Genomic DNA, 22830 nt, shown 5'->3' with positions numbered 1-22830 from the left:
GGTGATGATGCAGCTGTACAAAACTTTGGTAAGGCCACATTTGGAGTACTGTGTACAGTTCTGGTTGCCTCATTTTAGGAAGGATGTGGAAGTTTTGGAAAAGGTGCAAAGTAGATTTACCAGGATGTTGCCTGGAATGGAGAGTAGGTCTTACGAGGAAAGGTTGAGGGTGCTAGGCCTTTTCTCATTAGAACGGAGAAGGATGAGGGGCGACTTGATAGAGGTTTATAAGATGATCAGGGGAATAGGTAGAGTAGACAGTCAGAGACTTTTTCCCTGGGTGGAACAGACCATTACAAGGGGACATAAATTTAAGGTGAATGGTGGAAGATATAGGGGGGATGTCAGAGGTAGGTTCTATACCCAGAGAGTAGTGGGGGCATGGAATGCACTGCCTGTGGAAGTAGTTGAGTCGGAAACATTAGGGACCTTCAAGCAGCTATTGGAAAGGTACATGGATTACGGTAAAATGATATAGTGTAGATTTATTTGTTCTTAAGGGCAGCACGGTAGCATTGTGGATAGCATAATTGCTTCACAGTTCCAGGGTCCCAGGTTCGATTCCGGCTTGGGTCACTGCCTGTGCGGAGTCTGCACATCCTCCCCGTGTCTGCGTGGGTTTCCTCCGGGTGCTCCGGTTTCCTCCCACAGTCCAAAGATGTGCAGGTTAGGTGGATTGGCCATGATAAATTGCCCTTAGTGTCCAAAATTGCCCTTAGTGTTGGGTGGAGGTGTTGACTTTGGGTAGGGTGCTCTTTCCAAGAGCTGGTGCAGACTCAATGGGCCGAATGGCCTCCTTCTGCACTGTAAATTCAATGATAATCTATGATTAATCTAGGACAAAGGTTCGGCACAACATCGTGGGCCGAAGGGCCTGTTCTGTGCTGTATTTTTCTATGTTCTATGTCACTACCCCCTTCTCCTGTCCCCCTGTCGTCAGCACCTCTTCCAGCAATGTGGAGGCCGGTTCCACCGGGAAGCTCTGTATCACCTTTCTGGCAAAATCTCGAACCTGCATGTATCGAAACATTTCTCCCCGCTCCAGCCCAAACTTCGCTTCCAGCTCCTTCAATCCTGCAAACCAACCCCTAAGAAACAAATCTTTTAGCGTCTTAATCCCCTTCTCCTCCCATTTCCGAAAATTTCCCCACCTCACTGGCTCAAATCTGTGGTTCCCCCGAATCGGCATTTCCCTTGACCCTGCCCCCAACCCGAAGTGTTGGCGAAACTGCCTCCAAATTCTCAATGTAGCTATTATTGCCGGACTCTCTGAGTATTTCCCCGGGCTATCGGGAGCGGCGCTATTGCTAGTGCTTTCAGCCCCGACCCCCTGCACAAACTCTCGTCCATTCTGACCCACTGGGAATCAACCCCTGTGACCCAGCTCCGCACCTCTCCACATTCACCGCCCAGTAGTAGAGTGCAAAAGATAAAGTTGAAGAATTTGCAACTATCTTCAGCAATAAGTGCCGAGTGGATGATCCATCTCGGTCTCCTCTAGAGGTCCCCAGCATCACAGATGCCAGTCTTCATCCAATTCAATTCATTTCATGTGATATCAAGAAACGGCTGAAGGCGCTGGATACTGCAATGGCTATGGGCCCTGGCAATATTCCAGCAATAGTACTGAAGACCTGTTTTCCAGAACTTCCTGCGCCGCTAGCCAAGCTGTTCCAGTACGGGCGGTTCCAGTCGGGCGGCACGGTAGCACAGTGGTTAGCACTGTTGCTTCACAGAGCCAGGGACCTGGGTTCGATTCCTGGCTTGGGTCACTGGCTGTGTGGAGTCTGCATGTTCTCCACGTACCAGCATGGGTTTCCTCCCTGTACTCCGGTTTCCTCCCACAAGTCCTGAAAGACGTGCTTGTTAGGTGAATTGGACATTCTGAATTCTTCCTCAGTGTACCCGAACAGGAACTGTAGTCTGGCGACTAGGGGATTTTCACAGTAACTTCATTGCAGTGTCAATGTAAGCCTACTTCTGACACTAATAAAGATTATTATTATTACAACACTGGCATGTACCTAGCAATATGGAAAATAGCCCATGTATGTCCTATACACAAAATGTAGGACAAATCCAACCCAGTCAATAACTGCCCATCAGTCTACTCTCGATCATCAGTAAAGTGGTGGAAGGGGTCATCAACAGTGCTATCAAGTGACACCTACTTAGCAAAAACCGCTCACTAATACTGAGTTTGGGTTCTGCCAGGGCCCTCAGCTCCTGACCTCATTAGCGCCTCGGTTCCAACATGGACAAAAGAGCTGAACTCGATAGGTGGGGTGAGAGTGACTGCCCTTGACATCAAGACCGAGTGTGGCATCAAGGTCAGAAATGGGGATGTTTGCTGCTAATTGCACTATGTTCAGCAGCATTCATGACTCTTCAGACACTGAAGCAGTCAATGTCCAAATACAACATGACCTGGACAATATCCAGGCTTGGAGTGACAATTAATGTTCGTGCCACACAAGTGCTAGGCAATGACCACCTCCAACAGTAGGGAATCTAACCATCTTCCCTTGACATTCAATGGCATTACTATCGCTGAATTCCTACGATATCAACACCCTGGGAGTTACCATTGACCAGAAACCTAATTGGACGAGCCACATAAATACTGTGGCTACAAGAGCAGGTCAGAGGCTGGGAATCCTGCCATGAGTAACTCACCTCCTGACTCCCCAAAGCCTGTCCACAATCTACAAGGCACAAGGCAGGTGTGGAATACTCCCCCATTGACTCCCCCCGTGCCAGGATGAGTGTAGCTCCAACAACACTCAAGATGCTTGACACTACCCAGGACAAAGCAGCCTGTTTGATTCACACCCCAACCACGAACAATCACTCCCTCCACCACTGATGCACAGGAGTAGCAGTGTTCACCATCTACAAGGTGCACTGCTGGAACTCATCAAGGCTTCTGAGACAGCACCTTTCATACCTACAACCACTACCATCTAGGGTAGGGGCAGTAAACACGCGGGAATACCACCTGCTGGGATTTACGCTCCAAGTCAATTGTTGTTCTTTCACTGCCAGCGTACATGGGACCGGGGGGAGAGGGAGAGGTGTGTGTGTCCGGCGGGGGCGGGGGGGGGGGGGGGGGGGGGGGGGGGGGGGGGCATTGGTTAGCTCAGTTGGCTGGACGGCTGGTTTGTGATGTGGAACGTAGCCGACAGCTTGGGTTCGATTCTTGTGCAGGTTGAGGTTATTCCTGAAAGCCTCGCCTTCACGACATTACCCTTGCCTGAGGTGAGGTGACCCTCAGGTTAAATCACCAGCCAACTCTCAAAGGGTACAGCAGCCTGTTGTACTCCGGTGCTGTGGCGACATTTACATGTACATGGAACTTTTTGTCAAAGTGAGAGGGATTTGGAACCGTATGTAATTTGAAGTCTGACATGGGGTATTGTTCACCATCATAGAATCATAGAATTTACAGTGCTGAAGGAGGCCATTCAGCTCTCGAGTCTGCACCAGCCCTTGGAAAGAGCACCCTATTCAAGCCCACACCTCCACCCTATCCCCATAACCCAGTAACCCCACTTAACCTTTTTGGACATGAAAGGCAATTTTAGCATGGCCAATCCACGAAACCTGCACATCTTTGGACCGTGGGAGAAAACTGGAGCACCCGGAGGAAACCCACGCAGACACGGGGAGAATGTGCAGACTCCGCACAGACGGTGAATCGAACCTGGGACCCTGGAGCTGTGAAGTGACTGTGCTAACCACTGTGCTACCGTGCTGCCCAGTCTTCTCGAGGTCCATGCAGAACGAATGATCAAAGAAACATTTGAAGACACAGAATCTGGTGTTAAGAGAGTAGGGGAACTGGAAAATTACACCAACAGTTAGGGTTGCAGCTGACAAAGCATTTATACAGAAGAACAATTACAAGGAGTAGTAGATAGACTAGTAACAGCAGCCAATAAATTCACCAAGAAACATCATGTATATATATATTTTTAAATTTCGATTCCCCAATTATTTTTTTCCAATTACGGGGCAATTTAGCATGGCCAATCCACCTACCTTGCACATCTTTGGGTTGTGGGGGTGAAACCCACGCAGACACGGGGAAAATGTGCAAACTCCACACAGACAGTGACCCGGGGCTGGGATCAAACCCGGGTCCTCAGCGCCGTAGGCAGCAGTGCTAACCACTGCGCTACCGTACCACCTAGAAACATTTTTATATTTATAGAAGGAAAATAAATAGAGCAGGTGCAAGAGTTGCAGTATTGAGGAAGCATAATATCTGCAGATAGAAGATGCAACAAATAAATAAGAACAAGGACAGCAATGGGAAATGCGATGTTTTGTATGAGATGGTTACTAATTGGAAAGGTGAATACACTCCCCACATCCCCTTGGGGTGTTTGATTGGACTGTTCGTGTGGATGTGAGATATGCACCTGAGGGAAATTGGAGACCAACTTGCGAAATAGCTTTGAAATGTGGGTTTGCGGTAAAATTGAAAGGATCAGATGGACTGAAAAAGCAACAAATGATGATTGATGTATCTACTGGACACAACGGCCAAGATGTGAATAGGATTTTCTCCCTGGCTGATGAGTCTAGAATCAGGGGACACAGTTTCAGAAGAAGGGGCAGGCCGTTTAAGACTGAGATAAGGAGGAATTTCTTCACTCGGCAGGTGCTGAATCTTTGGAATTCTCTACCCGAGAGGGCTGTGGAAACTCAATCATTGAGCATGTTCAAGTCAGAAATCAATAGAATTCTGGAGATGGGGCAGCACGGTGGCACAGTGGCCTTGTTGCCTCACGGTGCCGAGGTCCCAGGTTCGATCCCGGCTCTGGGTCACTGTCCGTGTGAAGTTTGCACATTCTCCCCGTGTTTGCGTGGGTTTCGTCCCCACAACCCAAAGATGTGCAGGCTAGGTGGATTGGCCACGCTAAATTGCCCCTTAATTGGAAAAAATGAATTGGGTACTCTAAATTTATATTAAAAAAAAGAATTCTGGAGACTAATGACATCAAGGGATAGGTCAAGGGGCTGGTTTAGCACAGTGGGCTAAAGAGCTGGCTTATAATGCAGAACAAAGCCAATAGCGGAGGTTCAATTCCTGTACCGGCCTCCCCGAACAGGCACCGGAATGTGGCGACTCGGGACTTTTCACAGTAACTTCATTGAAGCCTACTTGTGATAATAAGCGATTATTATAATTATGTGGTGATACTGCAGGAATGTGGCACTGAGATAGATGATCAGCCATGATATAATGATGTCCATATAAGCTGATATCAATAACGTGCAGAGGATAGAGCAAATAGATTTGCTGAACGTAATTAGGAAAAGGCAGAGGAGGCTGGTCAGGGCACATTTGAGGAAGAAACAGACTTGACGAGATGTTCTGAAGGAAAGAGTAAAATCAGGAGAGGAACATCATTGTTGAATGAAAATTGAAAGAGGTTATTGGCAAATGAACAGAATGGCACTTAATACAGAAAGATGGAGTCTGCTGTGAGTCATGGAGCTGCCTTTGAACAGAGTGTACATGGTGACAGGACATCGTCTCAACAGCTGCTCAGACACAGAGCCTGCAGACTGACGCCTGCGCAGTGGCGCTGAACCGGAAGGAGCGCATGCGCAGAGGTAACCGGGAGGAAAAGAGTCCGGGCGCCATTTTGAAGCTGCTGTTTGTGAGCGCGGTGGCTGCAATGGCGGACGAGAGCGGAGATGGACTTGCTGTTGCCGAGAGTGGTCTGCGGAAGATCACCGAGCTCAGGGTGGTGGATTTGAAAACCGAACTCAAAAAGAGAAATCTGGACACCAATGGAAACAAAAGCACTCTAATGGAGCGGCTCCGGCAGGTGAGCATGGGAGGGGGCGGCGGAGGAGGGCCGGCGGGGGGGGGGGGGGGGGGGGTGGGAAGAGAGGAAAGAGGAGGGCCGGGTGGGGTGCGGGGAGAGAGGAGGGTGGGGGTGGGAAAGAGGAGGGCCGGGGGGGGGGGGGGGGGAGGAAAGAGGAGGGCCGAATGGGGGAGAGGGCAAAGAGGAGGGACGGGTTTGGGAGAGGGGGGGGGAGAGGAAAGAGGAGGGCAGGGGGTGAGAGGAGAGGAAAGCCGGGGGGGGGGGGGAAGAGAGAGAGAGGAAGGGGGGGAGAGAGAGAGGAAAGCCGGGGGGGGGGGAGAGAGAGAGGAAAGGGGGGGGGGGAGAGAGAGAGGAAAGGGGGGGGAGAGAGAGAGGAAAGGGGGGGGGGAGAGAGAGAGGAAGGGGGGGGGGGAAGGAGAGGAAAGGGGGGGGGAGGGGCGGGTGGGGAAGAGAGGAAAGAGGAGGGCTGGGGGTGGGAGGGGGGAGAAGAAAGAGGAGGGCTTGGGGGGGGGGCGGTGTGAGCGGAAAGAGGAGGGCCGGGCTGGGGAAAGGGGAGGGCTGGGGGGGGGGGGGCGATGAAAGGCGGGGGTGGAGAGAAGAGGAAAGGGGTGGGGGGGGGGTAGAGAGGAGAAGGGTGGGCCGGTTGGAGGGGGGAGTGGCGGGATAGGAAAATGGAGGGCCGGGGGAGAGAAGAGGAAAGAAGTTGGGGGGGGGGAGGAAAGAGGAGGGCCGGCGAGGGGAAAGGGGAGGGCTGGGGGGGGGGGGCGAGGAAAGACAGGGGGCGGGGGTGGAGAGAAGAGGAAAGGGGTGGGGGGGTAGAGAGGAGAAGGGTGGGCCGGTTGGAGGGGGGGGGGGGGTGGCGAGATAGGAAAATGGGGGGGGGGAGAGAAGAGGAAAGAAGTTGGGGGGGGGGAGGAAAGAGGACGGCGGCGGGGGGGGGAAGGAAAGAGGACGGCGGCGGGGGGGGGGAGGAAAGAGGACGGCAGGGGGGGGAGTAAGGAAAGAGGACGGGGGGGGGGGGGAGGAAAGAGGACGGCAGGGGGGGGAGGAAGGAAAGAGGATGGCGGGGGGGGGGAGAGAGGAAAGAGGAGGTCGGGGGGGGGGGGGGAAAGGAAGGAAGGAAAGAGGGGGGGAAAGGAAGGAAGGAAAGAGGAGGTCTGGGGGGGGGGGGAAGGAAGGAAAGAGGACGGCGGGGGGGGGGGGCTGAGAGAGGAAAGAGGAGGGCTGGGGGGGGGTGCGGAGAGAGGAAAGAGGGGGGGGAAGAAAAATGAGGGCCATGGGGGGGGGGGGGGGGGGAGAGGAGGGCCGGATGGGGGGGGGGGCTTGGAGAGAGAGGAGAGCGGGGAATGAAGGGAAAGAGGAGGGCCGGGGGGGTGGAGAGAGAGGAAAGAGGAGGGGGGGGGGGAAGGAAAGAGGAGGGCCGGGGGTGGGTGGGGTGAAAGAGGAGGGTGGGGGGGGGGGAGAGAGAGGAAAAGGGAGGGCCGGTTGAGGGGGGGGGGGGGAGAGAAGAAAAAGGAGGGCCGGGGGGGGGGGTGGAGAGGAGGGCCGGGGAGTGGAGAGGAAAGAGGGGGGGGGGGCGAGGAAAGATGAGGGGGGGGGGGGAGAATAAAGAGGAGGGTTGGGGGTGGGGGGAGAATAAAGAGGAGGGTTGGGGGGCGGGGAGGAAAGAGGAGGGTTGGGGGGCGGGGAGGAAAGAGGCGGGCCGGGTTGGGGGGGGAGGTGTGGAGAGAAGAGGAACGAGGTGGGGGGGGTAGAGAGGAGAAGGGTGGGCCGTTGGAGGGGGGGGGGGGGGAGTGGTGGAGGAGGAAAATGGAGGGCCGGGGGGGAGGCGAGGAGGAATGCCTGTTTGGGGGGCGGGGGGAAGCAGGTCCTGTTTAAAGGGGAGGAGGCGGGCCTGTTGGGCGAAGAGGAGGATGTCCTGTTTGGGGGTGGGGGAAGAGGAGGAGGAGGGCCTGTTCGTGGGGGAGGAGGAAGGTCTGTTGGGAGGGGCGGGGAGTGGGATGGCTTGTGGGGCGGGCCTGTTGTGTAGGGAGGAGGAAGGCCTGTTTGGGGGGGGGGGGAAGAGGAGGGGGGGCCTGTTGAGAGGGGAGGAGCCTGTTGAGAGGGGAGGAGGAGGGCCTGTTTGAGGATTGGGGGGGGACGGGGGACGGTGACCCTGTTGGGGTGTAGAGGAGGAGGGCGACCTGTTGGGGGGTAGAGGAGGAGGGCATGTTGTAGGAGGAGGAGGTCCTGCTTGGGGGTGGGGGGGGGGGGGGGGGGGAAGAGGAGGAACAAAGACAAATTACAGCACAGGAACAGGCCCCACAGCCCTCCAAGCCTGCGCCAATCCAGATCAGTTCCTCTATCTAAAACTGTCGCCTATTTTCTACGGATCTGTATCCCACTGCTCCCTGCCCATTCATGTATCTGTCTAGATACATCTTAAATGACGCTATCGTGCCCGCCTTTACCACCTCCGCCGGCAATGCGTTCCAGGCACCCACTACCCTCTGCGTAAAGAACTTTCCACGCATATCTCCCCCTGAACATTTCCCCTCTCACCTTGAACCCGTGACCCCAAGTAATTGAGTCCCCCATTCTGGGGGGGGGAAAAGCTTCTTGCTATCCACCCTGTGTCCCTCCCTCTCATGATTTTGTAGACCTCAATGAGGTCCCCCCCTCAACCTCCGTCTTTCTAATGAAAATAATCTGAATCTACTCAACCTCTCTTCATAGCTAGCGCCCTCCATACCAGGCAACATCCCGGTGAACCTCCTCTGCACCTTCTCCGAAACATCCACATCCTTTTGGTAATGTGGCGACCAGAACTATACGCTGTATTCCAAATGTGGCCGAACCAAAGTCTTATACAACTGTAACATGACCTGCCAACTCTTGTACTTAATACCCCTTCCGATGAAGGAAAGCATGCCGTATGCCTTCTTGACCACTCTATCGACCTGCGCAACCACTTTCAAGGTACAATGGACCCTGAACACCCAGATCTCTCTGTACATCAATTTTCCCCAGGGCTTTTTCATTTACCATATAGTTTGCTCTTGAATTGGATCTTCCAAACTGCATCACCTCGCATTTGCCCGGATTGAACTCCATCTGCCATTTCTCCGCCCAACTCACCAATCTATCTATATTCTGCTGTATTCTCTGACAGTCCCCTTCACTATCTACTACTCCACCAATCTTCGTGTCATCTGCAAACTTGCTAATTAGACCACCTATACCTTCCTCCAAATCATTTATGTATATCACAAACAACAGTGGTCCCAGCACGGATCCTTGTGAACACCACTGGGTTACAGTTCTCCATTTTGAGAAACTCCCTTCCACTACTCTCTGTCTCCTGTTGCCCAGCCAGTTCTTTATCCATCTAGCTAGAACACCCTGGGCCCCATGAGACTTCACTTTCTCCATCAGCCTACCATGGGAAACCTTATCAAACGCCTTACTGAAGTCCATGTATATGACGTCTACAGCCCTTCCCTCATCAATCAACTTAGTCACTTCCTCACAGAATTCTATTAAGTTGTGATGTGGAGATGCCGGTGTTGGACTGGGGTGAGCACAGTAAGAAGTCTTACAACACCAGGTTAAAGTCCAACAGGTTTGTTTCAATGTCACTAGCTTTCGGAGCGCTGCTCCTTCCTCAAGTGAATGAAGAGGTATGTTCCAGAATCATATATATAGACAGATTCAAAGATGCCAGACAATGCTTGGAATGCGAGCATTAGCAGGTGATTAAATCTTTACAGATCCAGAGATGGGGTAACCCCGGGTTAAAGAGGTGTGAATTGTGTCAAGCCAGGATAGTTGGTAGGATTTCGCAGGCCAGATGGTGGGGGATGAATATAATGCGACATGAATCCCAGGTCCCGGTTGAGGCCGCACTCATGTGCGGAACTTGGCTATAAGCTTCTGCCAGCGATTCTGCGTTGTCGCGCGTCCTGAAGGCCGCCTTGGAGAACGCTTACCCGGAGATCAGAGGCTATTAAGTCGGTAAGACGTGACCTTCTCTGCACAAAACCATGTTGCCTATCACTGATAAGCCCATTTTCTTCCAAATGGGAACAGATCCTATCCTTCAGTATCTTCTCCAGCAGCTTCCTGACGTCAGGCTCACCGGTCTATAATTATCTGACTTATCCCTGCTACCCTTCTTCACAAGGGGACAACATTAGCAATTCTCCAGTCCTCAGAGTAACTCACCTGTGTTCAAGGATGCTGCAAAGTTATCTGTTAAGGCCCCAGCTATTTCCTCTCTCACTTCCCTCAGTAACTTGGGATAGATCCCATCTGGACCTGGGGACTTGTCTATCTTAATGTCTTTTAGAATACCCAACACCACATCCCTCCTTATGCCGATTTGACCGAGAGTAATCAGACGTCAGAGGTAGGTTCTTTACTCAGAGAGTAGTAAAGGTGTGGAATGCCCTGCCTGCAACAGTAGTGGACTCGCCAACACTAAGGGTATTCAAATGGTCATTGGATAGACATATGGACGATAAGGGAATAGTGTAAATGGGCTTTAGAGTGGTTTCACAGGTCGGCGCAACATCGACGGCTGAAGGGCCTGTACTGCGCTATGTTCTACCATCTATCCCTAACCTCAACATCCGTCATGTCCCTCTCCTTGGTGAATACCGATGCAAAGTACTCGTTAAGAATCTCACCCATTTTCTCTGACTCCACGCATAAATTTCCTCCTTTGACCTTGAGTGGGCCAACCCTTTCTCTAGTTACCGTCTTGCTCCTTATAAATGAATAAAAAGCTTTGGGATTTCCCTTAACCCTGTTGCTAAAGATATTTGATGACCCCTTTTAGCCCTCTTGATTCTTTGTTTCAGATTGGTCCTCCATTCCCGATATTCTTCCAAAGCTTTGTCTGTCTTCAGTCGCCTAGACCTTATGTATGCTTCATTTTTCCTCTTAGCTAGTCTTGCAATTTCACCTGTCATCCATTGTTCTCTATGGGGGAGAGGAGGAGGGCCTGTTTGGGGGGGGGGGGGAGAGCAGGGCCTGTTTGGGGGGGGGGGGGGCTGTTGGGGGGAGGAGGAGGAGGGCCTGTTACGGAGGAGGAGGAGGGCCTGTTACGGGAGGAGGAGCAGGGCCTGTTACGGGAGGAGGAGGAGGCCCTGTTACGGGAGGAGGAGGAGGCCCTGTTACGGGAGGAGGAGGAGGCCCTGTTACGGGAGGAGGAGGAGCCCTGTTACGGGAGGAGGAGGAGGGCCTGTTACGGCAAGAGGAGGAGGAGAGCCTGTTACGGGAGGAGGAGGAGGAGGGGGGCCTGTTACGGGAGGAGGAGGAGGTCCTGTTACGGGAGGAGGAGGAGGTCCTGTTACGGGAGGAGGGCCTGTTACGGGAGGAGGAGGAGGGGCCTGTTACGGGAGGAGGAGGAGGGCCTGTTACGGGAGGAGGAGGAGGGCCTGTTACGGGAGGAGGAGGAGGGCCTGTTACGGGAGGAGGAGGGAGGGCCTGTTACGGGAGGAGGAGCAGGGCCTGTTACGGGAGGAGGAGGAGGCCCTGTTACGGGAGGAGGAGGAGGCCCTGTTACGGGAGGAGGAGGAGGCCCTGTTACGGGAGGAGGAGGAGGCCCTGTTACGGGAGGAGGAGGCCCTGTTACGGGAGGAGGAGGAGGGCCTGTTACGGCAAGAGGAGGAGGAGAGCCTGTTACGGGAGGAGGAGGAGGAGGGGGGCCTGTTACGGGAGGAGGAGGAGGTCCTGTTACGGGAGGAGGAGGAGGTCCTGTTTACGGGAGGAGGAGGAGGGCCTGTTACGGGAGGAGGGCCTGTTACGGGAGGAGGAGGAGGGCCTGTTACGGGAGGAGGAGGAGGGGGGCCTGTTACGGAGGAGGAGGGGGGCCCCGTTACGGGAGGAGGAGGAGGTCCCGTTACGGGAGGAGGGGGCGGGCCCGTTACGGGAGGAGGGGGCGGGCCCGTTACGGGAGGAGGGGGCGGGCCCGTTACGGGAGGAGGGGGGCGGGCCCCGTTACGGGAGGAGGGGGCGGGCCCGTTACGGGAGGAGGGGGCGGGCCTGTCGGGGGAGCGGAGGAGGAGGGCCTTTTGGTGGGAGGGGTGTGGGGGAGGAGTTGGGCCTGCTGGGGGGGCCTGTTGGGAGGGGGGACCTGCTGGGGGAGTGGAGGAGGAGGGCCTGTTGGGGGGAGGAGGGCCTCTTGGGGGGATGAGGAGGGCCTGTTTGGGGGGGGGATGAGTAGGAGGATGTCCTGTTGGGGGGGGTAGAAGAGGAGGGCCTGTTGGGTTTGGGGGGGGGGGGGAGAGAGGAGGCGGAGGGCCTGTTGGGGGAGGGAGAGGAGACCTGATTTGAGGGGGGCGATGGAGGAGGCCTGTCGGGGGGTGGGGGGGGATGAGTAGGAGGATGTCCTGTTGGGGAGAGTGAGGCGCGGTTGTTTGTGAGGGGGGGGGGGAGGAGGAGTGCCTGTTGGGGGGTGGAGGGGGAGGGCCTGTTGGGGTGGGGAGGGGGAGGGCCTGTTTGGGTGGGGCGGGGAGGGGGGGCCCTGTTTGGGAGGGGGGGGGGAGGGGGGAGGGAGAGGAGGAGGGCATGTTTGGGGCGGGGGGGAAGAGGAGGGGCCTGTTGTGGGGGGTGGGGGAGGAGGAAGAGGGCCTCCTAGTCTTCGCCCAGTCTTGCAACCTTCATTCCGTCTGGACCACTGACCTTTACTACTTTGAAGATTGCCAACCTTTTAAGTACCTCCTCTCCCTACCACCACCTTTATTGCTTATTAACAGCATTCGTTTTCATGAAGAAAAAAGGCACCGTACTTTTAACCAAGCCTTTTGCACTCCCAAGATCTTTCCTCTGAATGCCATTTTATTATTTTGTTTACTCACTGATATAGTGCTGAAGGAGGCCCACTGAGTCTGCACCGACCCTCCAAAAGAGCACTCTACCGAGCCCCCCCACACACACTGATCATGGCTAATCCACCTAAACTGTGCATCTTTGGACTGAGGAAACCAATGCACCAACTTCACACAGACAGTCACCCAAGGCAGCAATCGAACACAAGTCCCTGCACTGAGGCAGCAGTGCTAACCACTGTGCACCAATGTTCTCATAAATAAAAGCAAATTACTGCATCTGTTGTTACACAAACAAACTACCAGACAATCTCAGCAGTCTGACAGCATCTGTGGAGAGGACAAGAGAGCTATTTTGAGTCTGGATGACTTAGCAGAGAGTCATCCAAACTCAATGTTAGCTCCCTTCTCTCTCCACTGTTCTCATAGACTTTCATTCGCCTTTATTTCCTTGGGTCTCCTGTTGTACTAGTTTTCTTACCTTTGGAGCTGCTGCAATCCATCACCTGGAATTATTGCTCGGTGCATTTGACCAAAATAGGATGACGTTGTATAAAAAAAGTAGTTTTTGCCTTGTGCTAACAATGTGATTGCTGTCTTCAGGTAATACAAGATGAAGGAGGAAATCCAGATGAAATTTCAATCAACCCAGAGACTCCTAGCAGTAGAGCATCAAAGAAAACGGGAAAAGGTGGGCGATAAATACATTTCCAAGATGCAGATATTGAAATTCTTACTGGTCATATTGTTATGCTAGCCTATTGAACTGTAATATTATTTGAAGTGGGGACGTTTAAGGATGTTAGTATCAATTGACATTCCTTGTAAATTGAGAAGAATATGACAGTTCCTCTTCCTGCATTGGTCAACTTTGGCACCCTTGCAATTGCGAGAAGAGGATACTTTGAATCGGTATGGGTTGCATTTATGCCCAATTGGCAGTCATCAGTTTGTCGCCTTATTTCTGTCCACAAGAAGACATGATTGCTGCTGGAAAATCAAATGCAATTCACATGTTTGTTCTTCAGGCTGCAAAGCTGAGGATTGTGAGATCGAAGACTGTACAGAAGATGATTTTAGTGGAAAGCAGGCATACGAAGAGAATGTTTTCGCTTCTGAGGACTGTTTCTTCAAAATAAGGGGGTGACTGGGATGAGGAGGAAATTCTTTTGATCTACAAGTGAATTTCATAGCAATATGCATTTATAGCTAACAGAGTAGATGTATTCCACATTTAATTTCCACAGCTATTACATTTCATTGCTACAGCTATTTTTTGAAGACGTTCCTTCAAATGTTTAGTGAAAATTTCTCTTGCCTTTACCATGATGCACTCTGTTGTTCCTATCTGTACTTGAGCAGAAAAGACTGACTGAAAGTTGATCACAAAAGTGTGTATCGCTTTACAAATGACATGTACAATCACTGCAAATTATCTACTGGTGGCTTTAAAGAAAGCTGATATATCTCATTCTGCATCTGTATAGTTTCACAGCTGAAGATGAGCATCAGTATGTGACATGTTCATTTGCATCATTTTTCGAAAGCATACATTCAAACTTGGTGAAGTTGTATTATGTTTGATATCTTTAAGGCACTATATATAGGTGGGTGTACCTATAGTTTATAGCATTTTTTATGAAAAGCTCTGTTGCAATGACAGGCTAGATGCATCAGAGGTACCGGCATAAGGGTGTAAGTGGGAGTGTGCAACTGGGAGACCTCAACATTGACTGGACCCTATGATGTTTCAAGGCATTAGGTCAAAAATTGGCAAGGAAACCTGCTGCTTAAGACCTACCACCTCCCTCAGCTGATGAAATACTGCTATTCCATGTTGAACACCACTTGGAAGAAGCTCCAAGGTTAGCAAGGGACAGAATGTACTCTGCTGGGGAGCTTTTGTAAAATTTGTTCTTGGGATGTGGACGCCGCTGGCTGGGCCAGCATTTGTTGCCCATCCCTAATTGCCCTTAAACTGAGTGGCTTGCTGGGCCATTTGAGTGGGGGGCAGTTAAGAGTCAACTGTTTTGCTGTGTGTGTCTGGAGTCACATGTAGGCAGCACTAGTTAGGACGGTAGATTTCCTTCCCTACATTAGTGAACCAGATGGGTTTTTACAAAAATCGGCAATGGTTTCATGGTCATCATTAGATTGTTAATTCCAAATCTTTATTGATTTCAAATTTCACTATCTGCCATGGTACGACTCGAACCTGGGACCCCAGAGCATTATCCTGAGTGTCCGGATTACTAGTCCAGTGACAATACCACTATGCCACCAACTCCCCAGCTTCATTGCCCATCAACAAGAGTGCCTGAACTGGCTGAGTCCTGAAGTGTGTGGTCTCATCACCAAGCTGAGTATTTATTAGGTGCAGAATTCCATTCAACCACAATCATTTTTTTTCTTATAAATTTAGAGTACCCAATTATTATTTTTTCCAATTAATGGGCAATTTAACGTGGCCAATCCACCTACCCTGCCCATCTTTGGGTTGTGGGGGTGAAACCCACGCAGACACGGGGAGAATGTGCAAACTCCACTCGGACAGTGACCCAGGGTCGGGATTCGAACCCGGGTCCTCGGTGCTGTAGTCCCAGTGCTAACCACTGTGCCACCGTTCTGCCCTTTGACCACAGTCATGGCCTGTCATGTCCCAATGCTGTGCCATTACCAAGAAGTACAGGGACTGATTTCAGAAATATATGAGTGAACTTGCAGTAGTATTCCTGAAAGACATCCTAGTTTAAAGAGAAATGCAATAGGGCATGCCTGGAGCAGCACCAGTCAAACCTAAAAATGAAATGCTAACCTGGTGAATACAACCACATGCATGCTGTAGACAGAGATAAATGATTCTGCAGCCTGTGGATCCGATCAAAGCACTGCAGTCTTGCACATCAAGTTGTGAATGTTAGTGACAGTTAAACTATCAAATGGGCGGAGCAGACTCCACAAACATCAATGATGGAGAAACCCAATTCATGAGTACAAAAGATAAAACATTTACAACTCTCTTCAGCCAGAGATACCAAGTGGATGATCCCTTTGTGCCTCTTGCTGAGTTTCCCAGCATCACAGCTGCCAGTCTACAGCCATTTCGATTAATTCCATGTGATAGCAAGAAGCAGCTGAAGGCACTGAACAAAGAACAAAGAAATGTACAGCACAGGAACAGGCCCTTCGGCTCTGCAAGACCATGCGACCATGCTGCCCGACTAAACTACAATCTTCTACACTTCCTGGGTCCGTATCCCTCTATTCCCATCCTATTCATGTATTTGTCAAGATGTCCCTTAAATGTCACTATCGTCCCTGCTTCCACCACGCCTCCGGTACGAGTTCCAGGCACCCACTACCCTCTGTGTAAAAAAAACTTGCCTCGTACATCTACTCTAAACCTTGCCCCCCTCACCTTAAACCTATGCCCCCTAGTAATTGACCCCTCTACCCTGGGGAAAAGCCTCTGACTATCCACTCTGTCTATGCCCCTCATAATTTTGTATACCTCTATCAGGTCGCCCCTCAACCTCCTTCGTTCCAGTGAGAACAAACCGAGTTTATTCAACCGCTCCTCATAGCTAATGCCCTCCATACCAGGCAACATTCTGGTAAATCTCTTCTGCACCCTCTGTAAAGCCTCCACATCCTTCTGGTAGTGTGGCGACCAGAATTGAACACTATACTCCAAGTGTGGCCGAACGAAGGTTCTATACAGCTGCAACATGACTTGCCAATTCTTATACTCAATGCCCCGGCCAATGAAGGCAAGCATGCCGTAAGCCTTCTTGACTACCTTCTCCACCTGTGTTGCCCCTTTCAGTGACCTGTGGACCTGTACTCCTAGATCTCTCTGACTTTCAATACTCTTGAGGGTTCTACCATTCACTGTATATTCCCTATCTGCATTAGACCTTCCAAAATGCATTACCTCACATTTGTCTGGATTAAACTCCATCTGCCATCTCTCCGCCCAAGTCTCCAAATAATCTAAATACTGCTGTATCCTCTGACAGTCCTCATCGCTATCCGCAATTCTACTAACCTTTGTGTCGTCTGCAAACTTACTAATCAGACCAGTTACATTTTCCTCCAAATCATTTATATATACTACAAACATCCCTGCGGAACACCACTGGTCACAGCCCTCCAATTAGAAAAGCATCCTTCTATTGCTACTCTCTGCCTTCTATGTTCTAGCCAGTTCTGTATCCACCTTGCCAGCTCACCCCTGATCCCGTGTGACTTCACCTTTTGTACTAGTCTACCATGAGGACCTTGTCAAAGGCCTTACTGAAGTCCATATAGACAACATCCACTGCCCTACCTGCATCAATCATCTTAGTGACCTCCTCGAAAAACTCTATCAAGTTAGTGAGACATGACCTCCCCTTCACAACCATGCTGCCTCTCACTAATACGTCCATTTGCTTCCAAATGGGAGTAGATCCTGTCTCGAAGAATTCTCTCAGTAATTTCCCTACCACTGAAGTAAGGCTCACCGGCCTGTAGTTCCCTGGATTATCCTTGCTACCCTTCTTAAACAGAGGAACAACATTGGCTATTCTCCAGTCCTCCGGACATCACCTGAAGACGGTGAGGATCCAAAGATTTCTGTCAAGGCCTCCGCAAATTCTTCTCCAGCCTCCTTCAGTATTCTGTGGTAGATCCCATCAGGCCCTGGGGACTTATCTACCTTAATATTTTTTAAGACTCCCACACACTCGTATTTTTGGATCTCAATGTGACCCAGGCTATCTACACACCTTCTCCAGACTCGATATCTACCATTCCTTCTCTTTGGTGAATACTGATGCAAAGTATTCATTTAGTACCTCGCCCATTTCCTCTGGCTCCACACATAGATTCCCTTGCCTATCCTTCAGTGGGCCAACCCTTTCCCCTGGCTACCCTCTTGCTTTTTATGTACGTGTAAAAAGCCTTGGGATTTTCCTTAACCCTATTTGCCAATTACTTTTCGTGACCCCTTCTAGCCCTCCTGACTCCTTGCTTAAGTTCCTTCCTATCCTTCTATTCCACACAGGCTTCGTCTGTTCCCAGCCGTTTAGCTCTGACAAATGCCTCCTTTTTCTTTTTGACGAGGCCTACAATATCTCTCGTTATCCAAGGTTCCCGAAAATTGTCGTATTTATCCTTCTTCCTCACAGGAATATGCCGGGTCCTGAATTCCTTTCAACTGACACTTGAAAGCCTCCCACATGTCAGATGTTGATTTGCCCTCAAACATCCGCCCCCAATCTAGGTTCTTCAGTTCCGCCTAATTGTTATAATTAGCCTTCCCCAATTTAGCACATTCATCCTTGGACCACTCTTATCCTTGTCCACCAGCACTTTAAAACTTACTGAATTGTGGTCACTGTTCCCGAAATGCTCCCCTACTGAAACTTCCACCACCTGGCGGGCTCATTCCCCAATACCAGGGTCCAGTACCACCCCTTCCCTAGTTGGACTGTGTACATATTGTTTTAAGAAGCCCTCCTGGAGCTCCTTACAAACTCTGCCCCGTCTAAACCCCTGGCACCAAGTGAGTCCCAGTCAATATTGGGGAAGTTGAAGTCTCCTATCGCCACAACCCTGTTGTTTTTACTCTTTTCCAAAATCTGTCTACCTATCTGCTCCTCTATCTCCTGCTGGCTGATGGGAGGCCTGTAGTAAACCCCCAACATTGTGACTGCACCTTCTTATTCCTGATCTCTACCCATATAGCCCTCACTGCCCTCTGAGGTGTCCTCCGTAGTACAGCTGTGATATTCTCCCTAACCAGTAGCGCAACTCCGCTCCCCTTTTACATCCCCCTCTATCCCGCCTGAAACATCTAAATGCTGGAACGTTTAGCTGCCAATCCTGCCCTTCCCTCAACCAAGTCTCTGTAATGGCAACAACATCATAGTTCCAAGTACTAATCCAAGCTCTAAGTTCATCTGCCTTACCCGTAATACTTCTTGCATTAAAACATATGCACTTCAGGCCACCAGACCCGCTGGTGTTCAGCAACCTCTCCCTGTCTGCTCTGCTCAGAGCCACACTGTCCCTATTCCTTAGTTCTCCCTCAATGCTCTTACCTTCTGACCTATTGCTCCCGTGCCCACCTACCTGCCATACTAGTTTAAACCCTCCCTTGTGACACTAGCAAACCTCGCGGCCAGGATATTTATGCCTCTCCAGTTTAGATGCAACCCGTCCTTACATAGGTCACACTTGCCCGGAAGAGCTCCCAGTGGTCCAGATAACGGAAACCCTCCCTCCTACACCAGCTGTTTAGCCACGTGTTTAGCTGCTCTATCTTCCTATTTCTAGCCTCACTGGCACGTGGCACAGGGAGTAATCCCGAGATTACAACCCTAGAGGTCCTGTCTTTTAACTTTCTGCCTAGCTCCCTGAACTCCTGCTGCAGGACCTCATGCCCCTTCCTGCCTATGTTGTTAGTACCAATATGTTCAACGACCTCTGCCTGTTTGCCCTCCCCCTTCAGGATGCCCTCTAACCGTTCGGAGACATACTGGACCCTGGCACCAGGGAGGCAACATACCATCCTGGAGTCTCTTTCACATCCACAGAAGTGCTTATCTGGGCCCGTGACTATAGAGTCCCCTGTGACTATTGCTCTTCTGCGCTTTGACCCTCCCTTCTGAACATCAGAGCCAGCCGTGGTGCCACTGCTCTGGCTGCTGCTGTTTTCCCCTGATAGGCTATCCCCCCCCGACAGTATCCAAAGGGGTATACCTGTTCGAGAGGCGGACAACCACTGGGGATTCCTGCACTGACTGCCTGCCCTTTCTGGTGGTCACCCATTTCTCTGCCTGCACCTTGGGTGTGACCACATTTATATAACTGAGATCTATGACGCTTTCCGCCACCTGCCTGCTCCTAGGTGCATCCAATTGCTGCTCCAACTGAACCATGTGGTCTGTGAGGAGCTCCAGTTGGGTGCACTTTCTGCAGATGAAGCCATCCGGGACGCTGGAAGCCTCCCGGACCTGCCACATCTCACAGTCGGAGCACTGCACCCCTCTAACTGACTTTGTGTCAATTAATTAGTAAATTAAAAGTTAAAAATTAAAAAAAAGTTACTGTTAACTATCTGTTTCCTAGCACTAGATTTCTACTATAAATGTGAAAGCTAAATATAATACTCTCCGATCTCTGGCTTAGATACCCCTCTAAATTATAATTAAGTAATTATGTTTAATTAGTTACCAATGCTTAATTTTTTAATTTAGTGTAGATTCCCAACCAGCTACTCGGGTCACAGCTTTTCAGTGATGTCACTTCAGTCTCCCCCCCCACCCCCCCCCCCCCACACACACACACACACAATTTGAAAAGGTAATAAAAATAAAAATGAGTAAAAATCACTTTCTTACCTTCTGAGGGTCTTAGATGTTCTCAGGTTCTCTCCCTGACAGAGACTGCTCCTCCTCCGAACAGCTCCGCAACCTTTTTTAAAACCCGCTCCGACTCGCAGCTCCTGCTCTTTTTAAATCTCCGCTCCGACTCTCGGCTCCCGCGCGTTTTAAATCTCCACTGGATACGGAACAATTATCAGCTCTGACAGCACCCAGTTGATTGACTGAAAACTTTGGTCCAGAGCTAGCTATGTCCCTAGTCAAGCTGTTCCCGTAACATTCAAATGACATTCGGAGGGGGAGGGGAAGAGGAGGGCCTGTCCGGGGGGGTGGTGGGGGGGGGGGGCAGCGGGGACAGAGAGAGGAGGGCCTGTCCCATTGAGGGGGGGGGGGGGGGGGGGGAGAGAGGAGGGCCCGGGGTGGGGGGGGAGGGAAAGAGGACAACAGCCTGTCCGGGGGGAGGGGCGGGCCGGTTGGGGGGGGAGGGGGAGAGGGAGGAGGAGGTCCTGTTTGGTGGGGGGAGGGGCCAAGTGGTCCTGTTTGGGGGGGGGGGTGCGGGACTGTTAGGGGGGGGAAGATTTGGAGGTCCTGTTGGGGGTGGGGGGAGGGAAGAGGTCCTGTTGGGGGGGGGGGGGGAGGGGGAGGTGGTCCTGTTAGGTGGAGAGGAGGAAGGCCTGTTTGGGGGGGTGGGAATAGGATGGCATGTTGGGGGGGGGGGGGGGGGGGGAGGACAAAAGCCTGTTGTAGGAGGAGGTCCTGTTTTGGGGGTGGCGGCAGTGTAGGGGAGGAGGAGGGCCTGTTTTGGGGGGGGGGGGGTCAAGAGGTCCTGTTTTTGGGGGGGGGGGGGTTGCGGGACTGTTAGGGGGGAAGATTTGGAGGTCCTGTTGGGGGTGGGGGGAGGAGGAGGAGGTGGTCCTGTTAGGTGGAGAGGAGGAAGGCCTGTTTGGGGGGTGGGAATAGGATGGCATGTGTGGGGGGGGGTGCGGGGAGAGGAAGACCTGTTGTGGGGGTGGGGGGAGGACGAAGGCCTGTTTTGGGGGGGGGGGGGTAGGAACAAAGAATAAGTCCAGCCCTACGGCCCTCCAAGCCTGCGCCGATCCAGAACCTCTATCTAAAACTGTCGCCTATTTTCTAAGGATCTGCATCCCTCTGCTCCCTGCCCATTCCTGTATCTGTCTAGATACATCTTAAATGACGCTATTGTGCCCGCCTCTACCACCTCCGCCGGCAATGCATTCCAGGCACCCACCACCCTCTGCATAAAGAACTTTCCACGCATATCTCCTCTAAACTTTTCCCCTCTCACCTTGAACTCGTGACCCCAAGTAATTGAGTCCCCCACTCTGGGGAAAAAGCTTCTTGCTATCCACCCTGTCTCTCCCTCATGATTTTGTAGACCTCAATGAGGTTGCTCCCTCAACCTCCGTCTTTCTAATGAAAATAATCCTAATCTACTCAACCTCTCTTCACAGCTAGCGCCCTCCATCTCCATACCAGGCAACATCCTGGTGAACCTCCTCTGTACCTTCTCCAAAGCATCCACATCCTTTTGGTAATGTGGCGATCAGAACTGTACGCAGTATTCCAAATGTGGCCGAACCACAGTCTTATACAACTGTAACGTGACCTGCGCAGCCACCTTCAGAGTACAATGGACCTGAACACCCAGATCTCTGTACATCAATTTTCCCCAGGGCTTTTTCATTTACCGTGTAGTTCGCTCTTCAATTGGATCTTCCAAAATGCATCACCTCACATTTGCCCGGATTGAACTCCATCTGCCATTTCTCCGCCCAACTCACCAATCTATCTATGTTCTGCTGTATTCTCTGACAGTCCCCTTCACTATCTGCTACTCCACCAATCTTCGTGTCATCTGCAAACTTGACCACCTATAACTTCCTCCAAATCATTTATGTATATCACAAACAACAGTGGCCCCAGCACGGATTTTGAGAAACTCCCTTCCACTACTTCCCTACCACTGATGTCAGGCTCACTGGTCTATAATTATCTGAATTATCCCTGCTACCCTTAAACAAGGGGACAACATTAGCAATTCTCCAGTCCTCCGGTTCCCTCTGGGGGAGAGGAGGAGGGCCTATTGGGGGGGGGGGGGGGGGGGGGTGAGGAGGGGGGGGGGGTGAGGAGGGGGGGGGGGGAAGAGAGGAGGACCTGGGGGGGAGGCGGATGGTCTGTTGGTGGGGAGGGGGGCGGACTGTTTGGGGGGGGAGAGGAGGAGGGCCTGTTGGGGGGGGAGGGGGCAGGGGCCTGTTAGAGGGGGAGGAGCAGAGCTGTGGGGGGGGGCGGGGGGAGGGCCTGTTTGGGGGGGGGGGGGAAGAGAGGAGGGCCTGGGGGGAGGGAGGCAGATGGTCTGCTGGTGGGGAGGGGGGAAGAGGAGGAGGGCCTGTTTGGGGTGGGGTGAGGGGGGGGGGGGAGGAGGAGGGCCTGTTGGGGCGGGGGGGGCTGGGCCTGTTAGGGGGGATGAGGAGGAGATCCTGTTGGGGTGGGGTGGAGGAGGAAGTCCCGTTTGGGGGGGGGGGGGGGGGCGGGGAGAGGAGGAGGGACTGTTTGGGGGGGGGGGAGGAGGCGGGTCTGTAGGGGGGCGGGAGAGGAGGCGGGTCTGTAGGGGGGCGGAAGAGGAGGGCCTGTTTGGGGGGGGGGGAGAACAGGGCCTGTTTGGGGGGGGGAGAACAGGGGCTGTTTTGGGGGGAGGGGAGGGGAGCAGTGCCTATTCGGAGGCTGGGAATAGGAGGGCCTGAGGGGGGGGGGGGAGGCAGCGGGCCTGTTGGTGTGGGGAGGGAG

At 52.3% G+C, this 22830-nt stretch overlaps 2 protein-coding genes across 2 annotated transcripts in view; one reads left to right on the top strand and one right to left on the bottom strand.

Annotated features, from left to right (window-relative positions):
• The first annotated feature begins 5600 nt into the window (after positions 1-5600).
• The window catches only part of LOC140395294 (scaffold attachment factor B1-like), a 525130-nt gene continuing 507900 nt past the window's right edge, over positions 5601-22830 (top strand). The window contains exons 1-3 of the mRNA XM_072482881.1: positions 5601-5843; positions 13259-13346; positions 13684-13745. Of these exons, the coding sequence (XP_072338982.1) occupies positions 5616-5843; positions 13259-13346; positions 13684-13745 (378 nt within the window). The 5' untranslated portion in view covers positions 5601-5615. The remainder of the gene's footprint in view (positions 5844-13258; positions 13347-13683; positions 13746-22830) is intronic.
• LOC140395755 (solute carrier family 46 member 2-like) overlaps positions 15734-22830 on the bottom strand; it is a 25860-nt gene continuing 18763 nt past the window's right edge. The window contains exon 3 of the mRNA XM_072483911.1: positions 15734-15798. Within this exon, the coding sequence (XP_072340012.1) occupies positions 15734-15798 (65 nt within the window). The remainder of the gene's footprint in view (positions 15799-22830) is intronic.

Source organism: Scyliorhinus torazame, chromosome 18 (assembly GCF_047496885.1).
Source record: "Scyliorhinus torazame isolate Kashiwa2021f chromosome 18, sScyTor2.1, whole genome shotgun sequence".
In the NCBI taxonomy this organism is placed as follows: Eukaryota; Metazoa; Chordata; class Chondrichthyes; order Carcharhiniformes; family Scyliorhinidae; genus Scyliorhinus; species Scyliorhinus torazame.
Note: the sequence above shows the minus strand (reverse complement) of the source record. Positions and strands in the feature narration are given on the sequence as shown.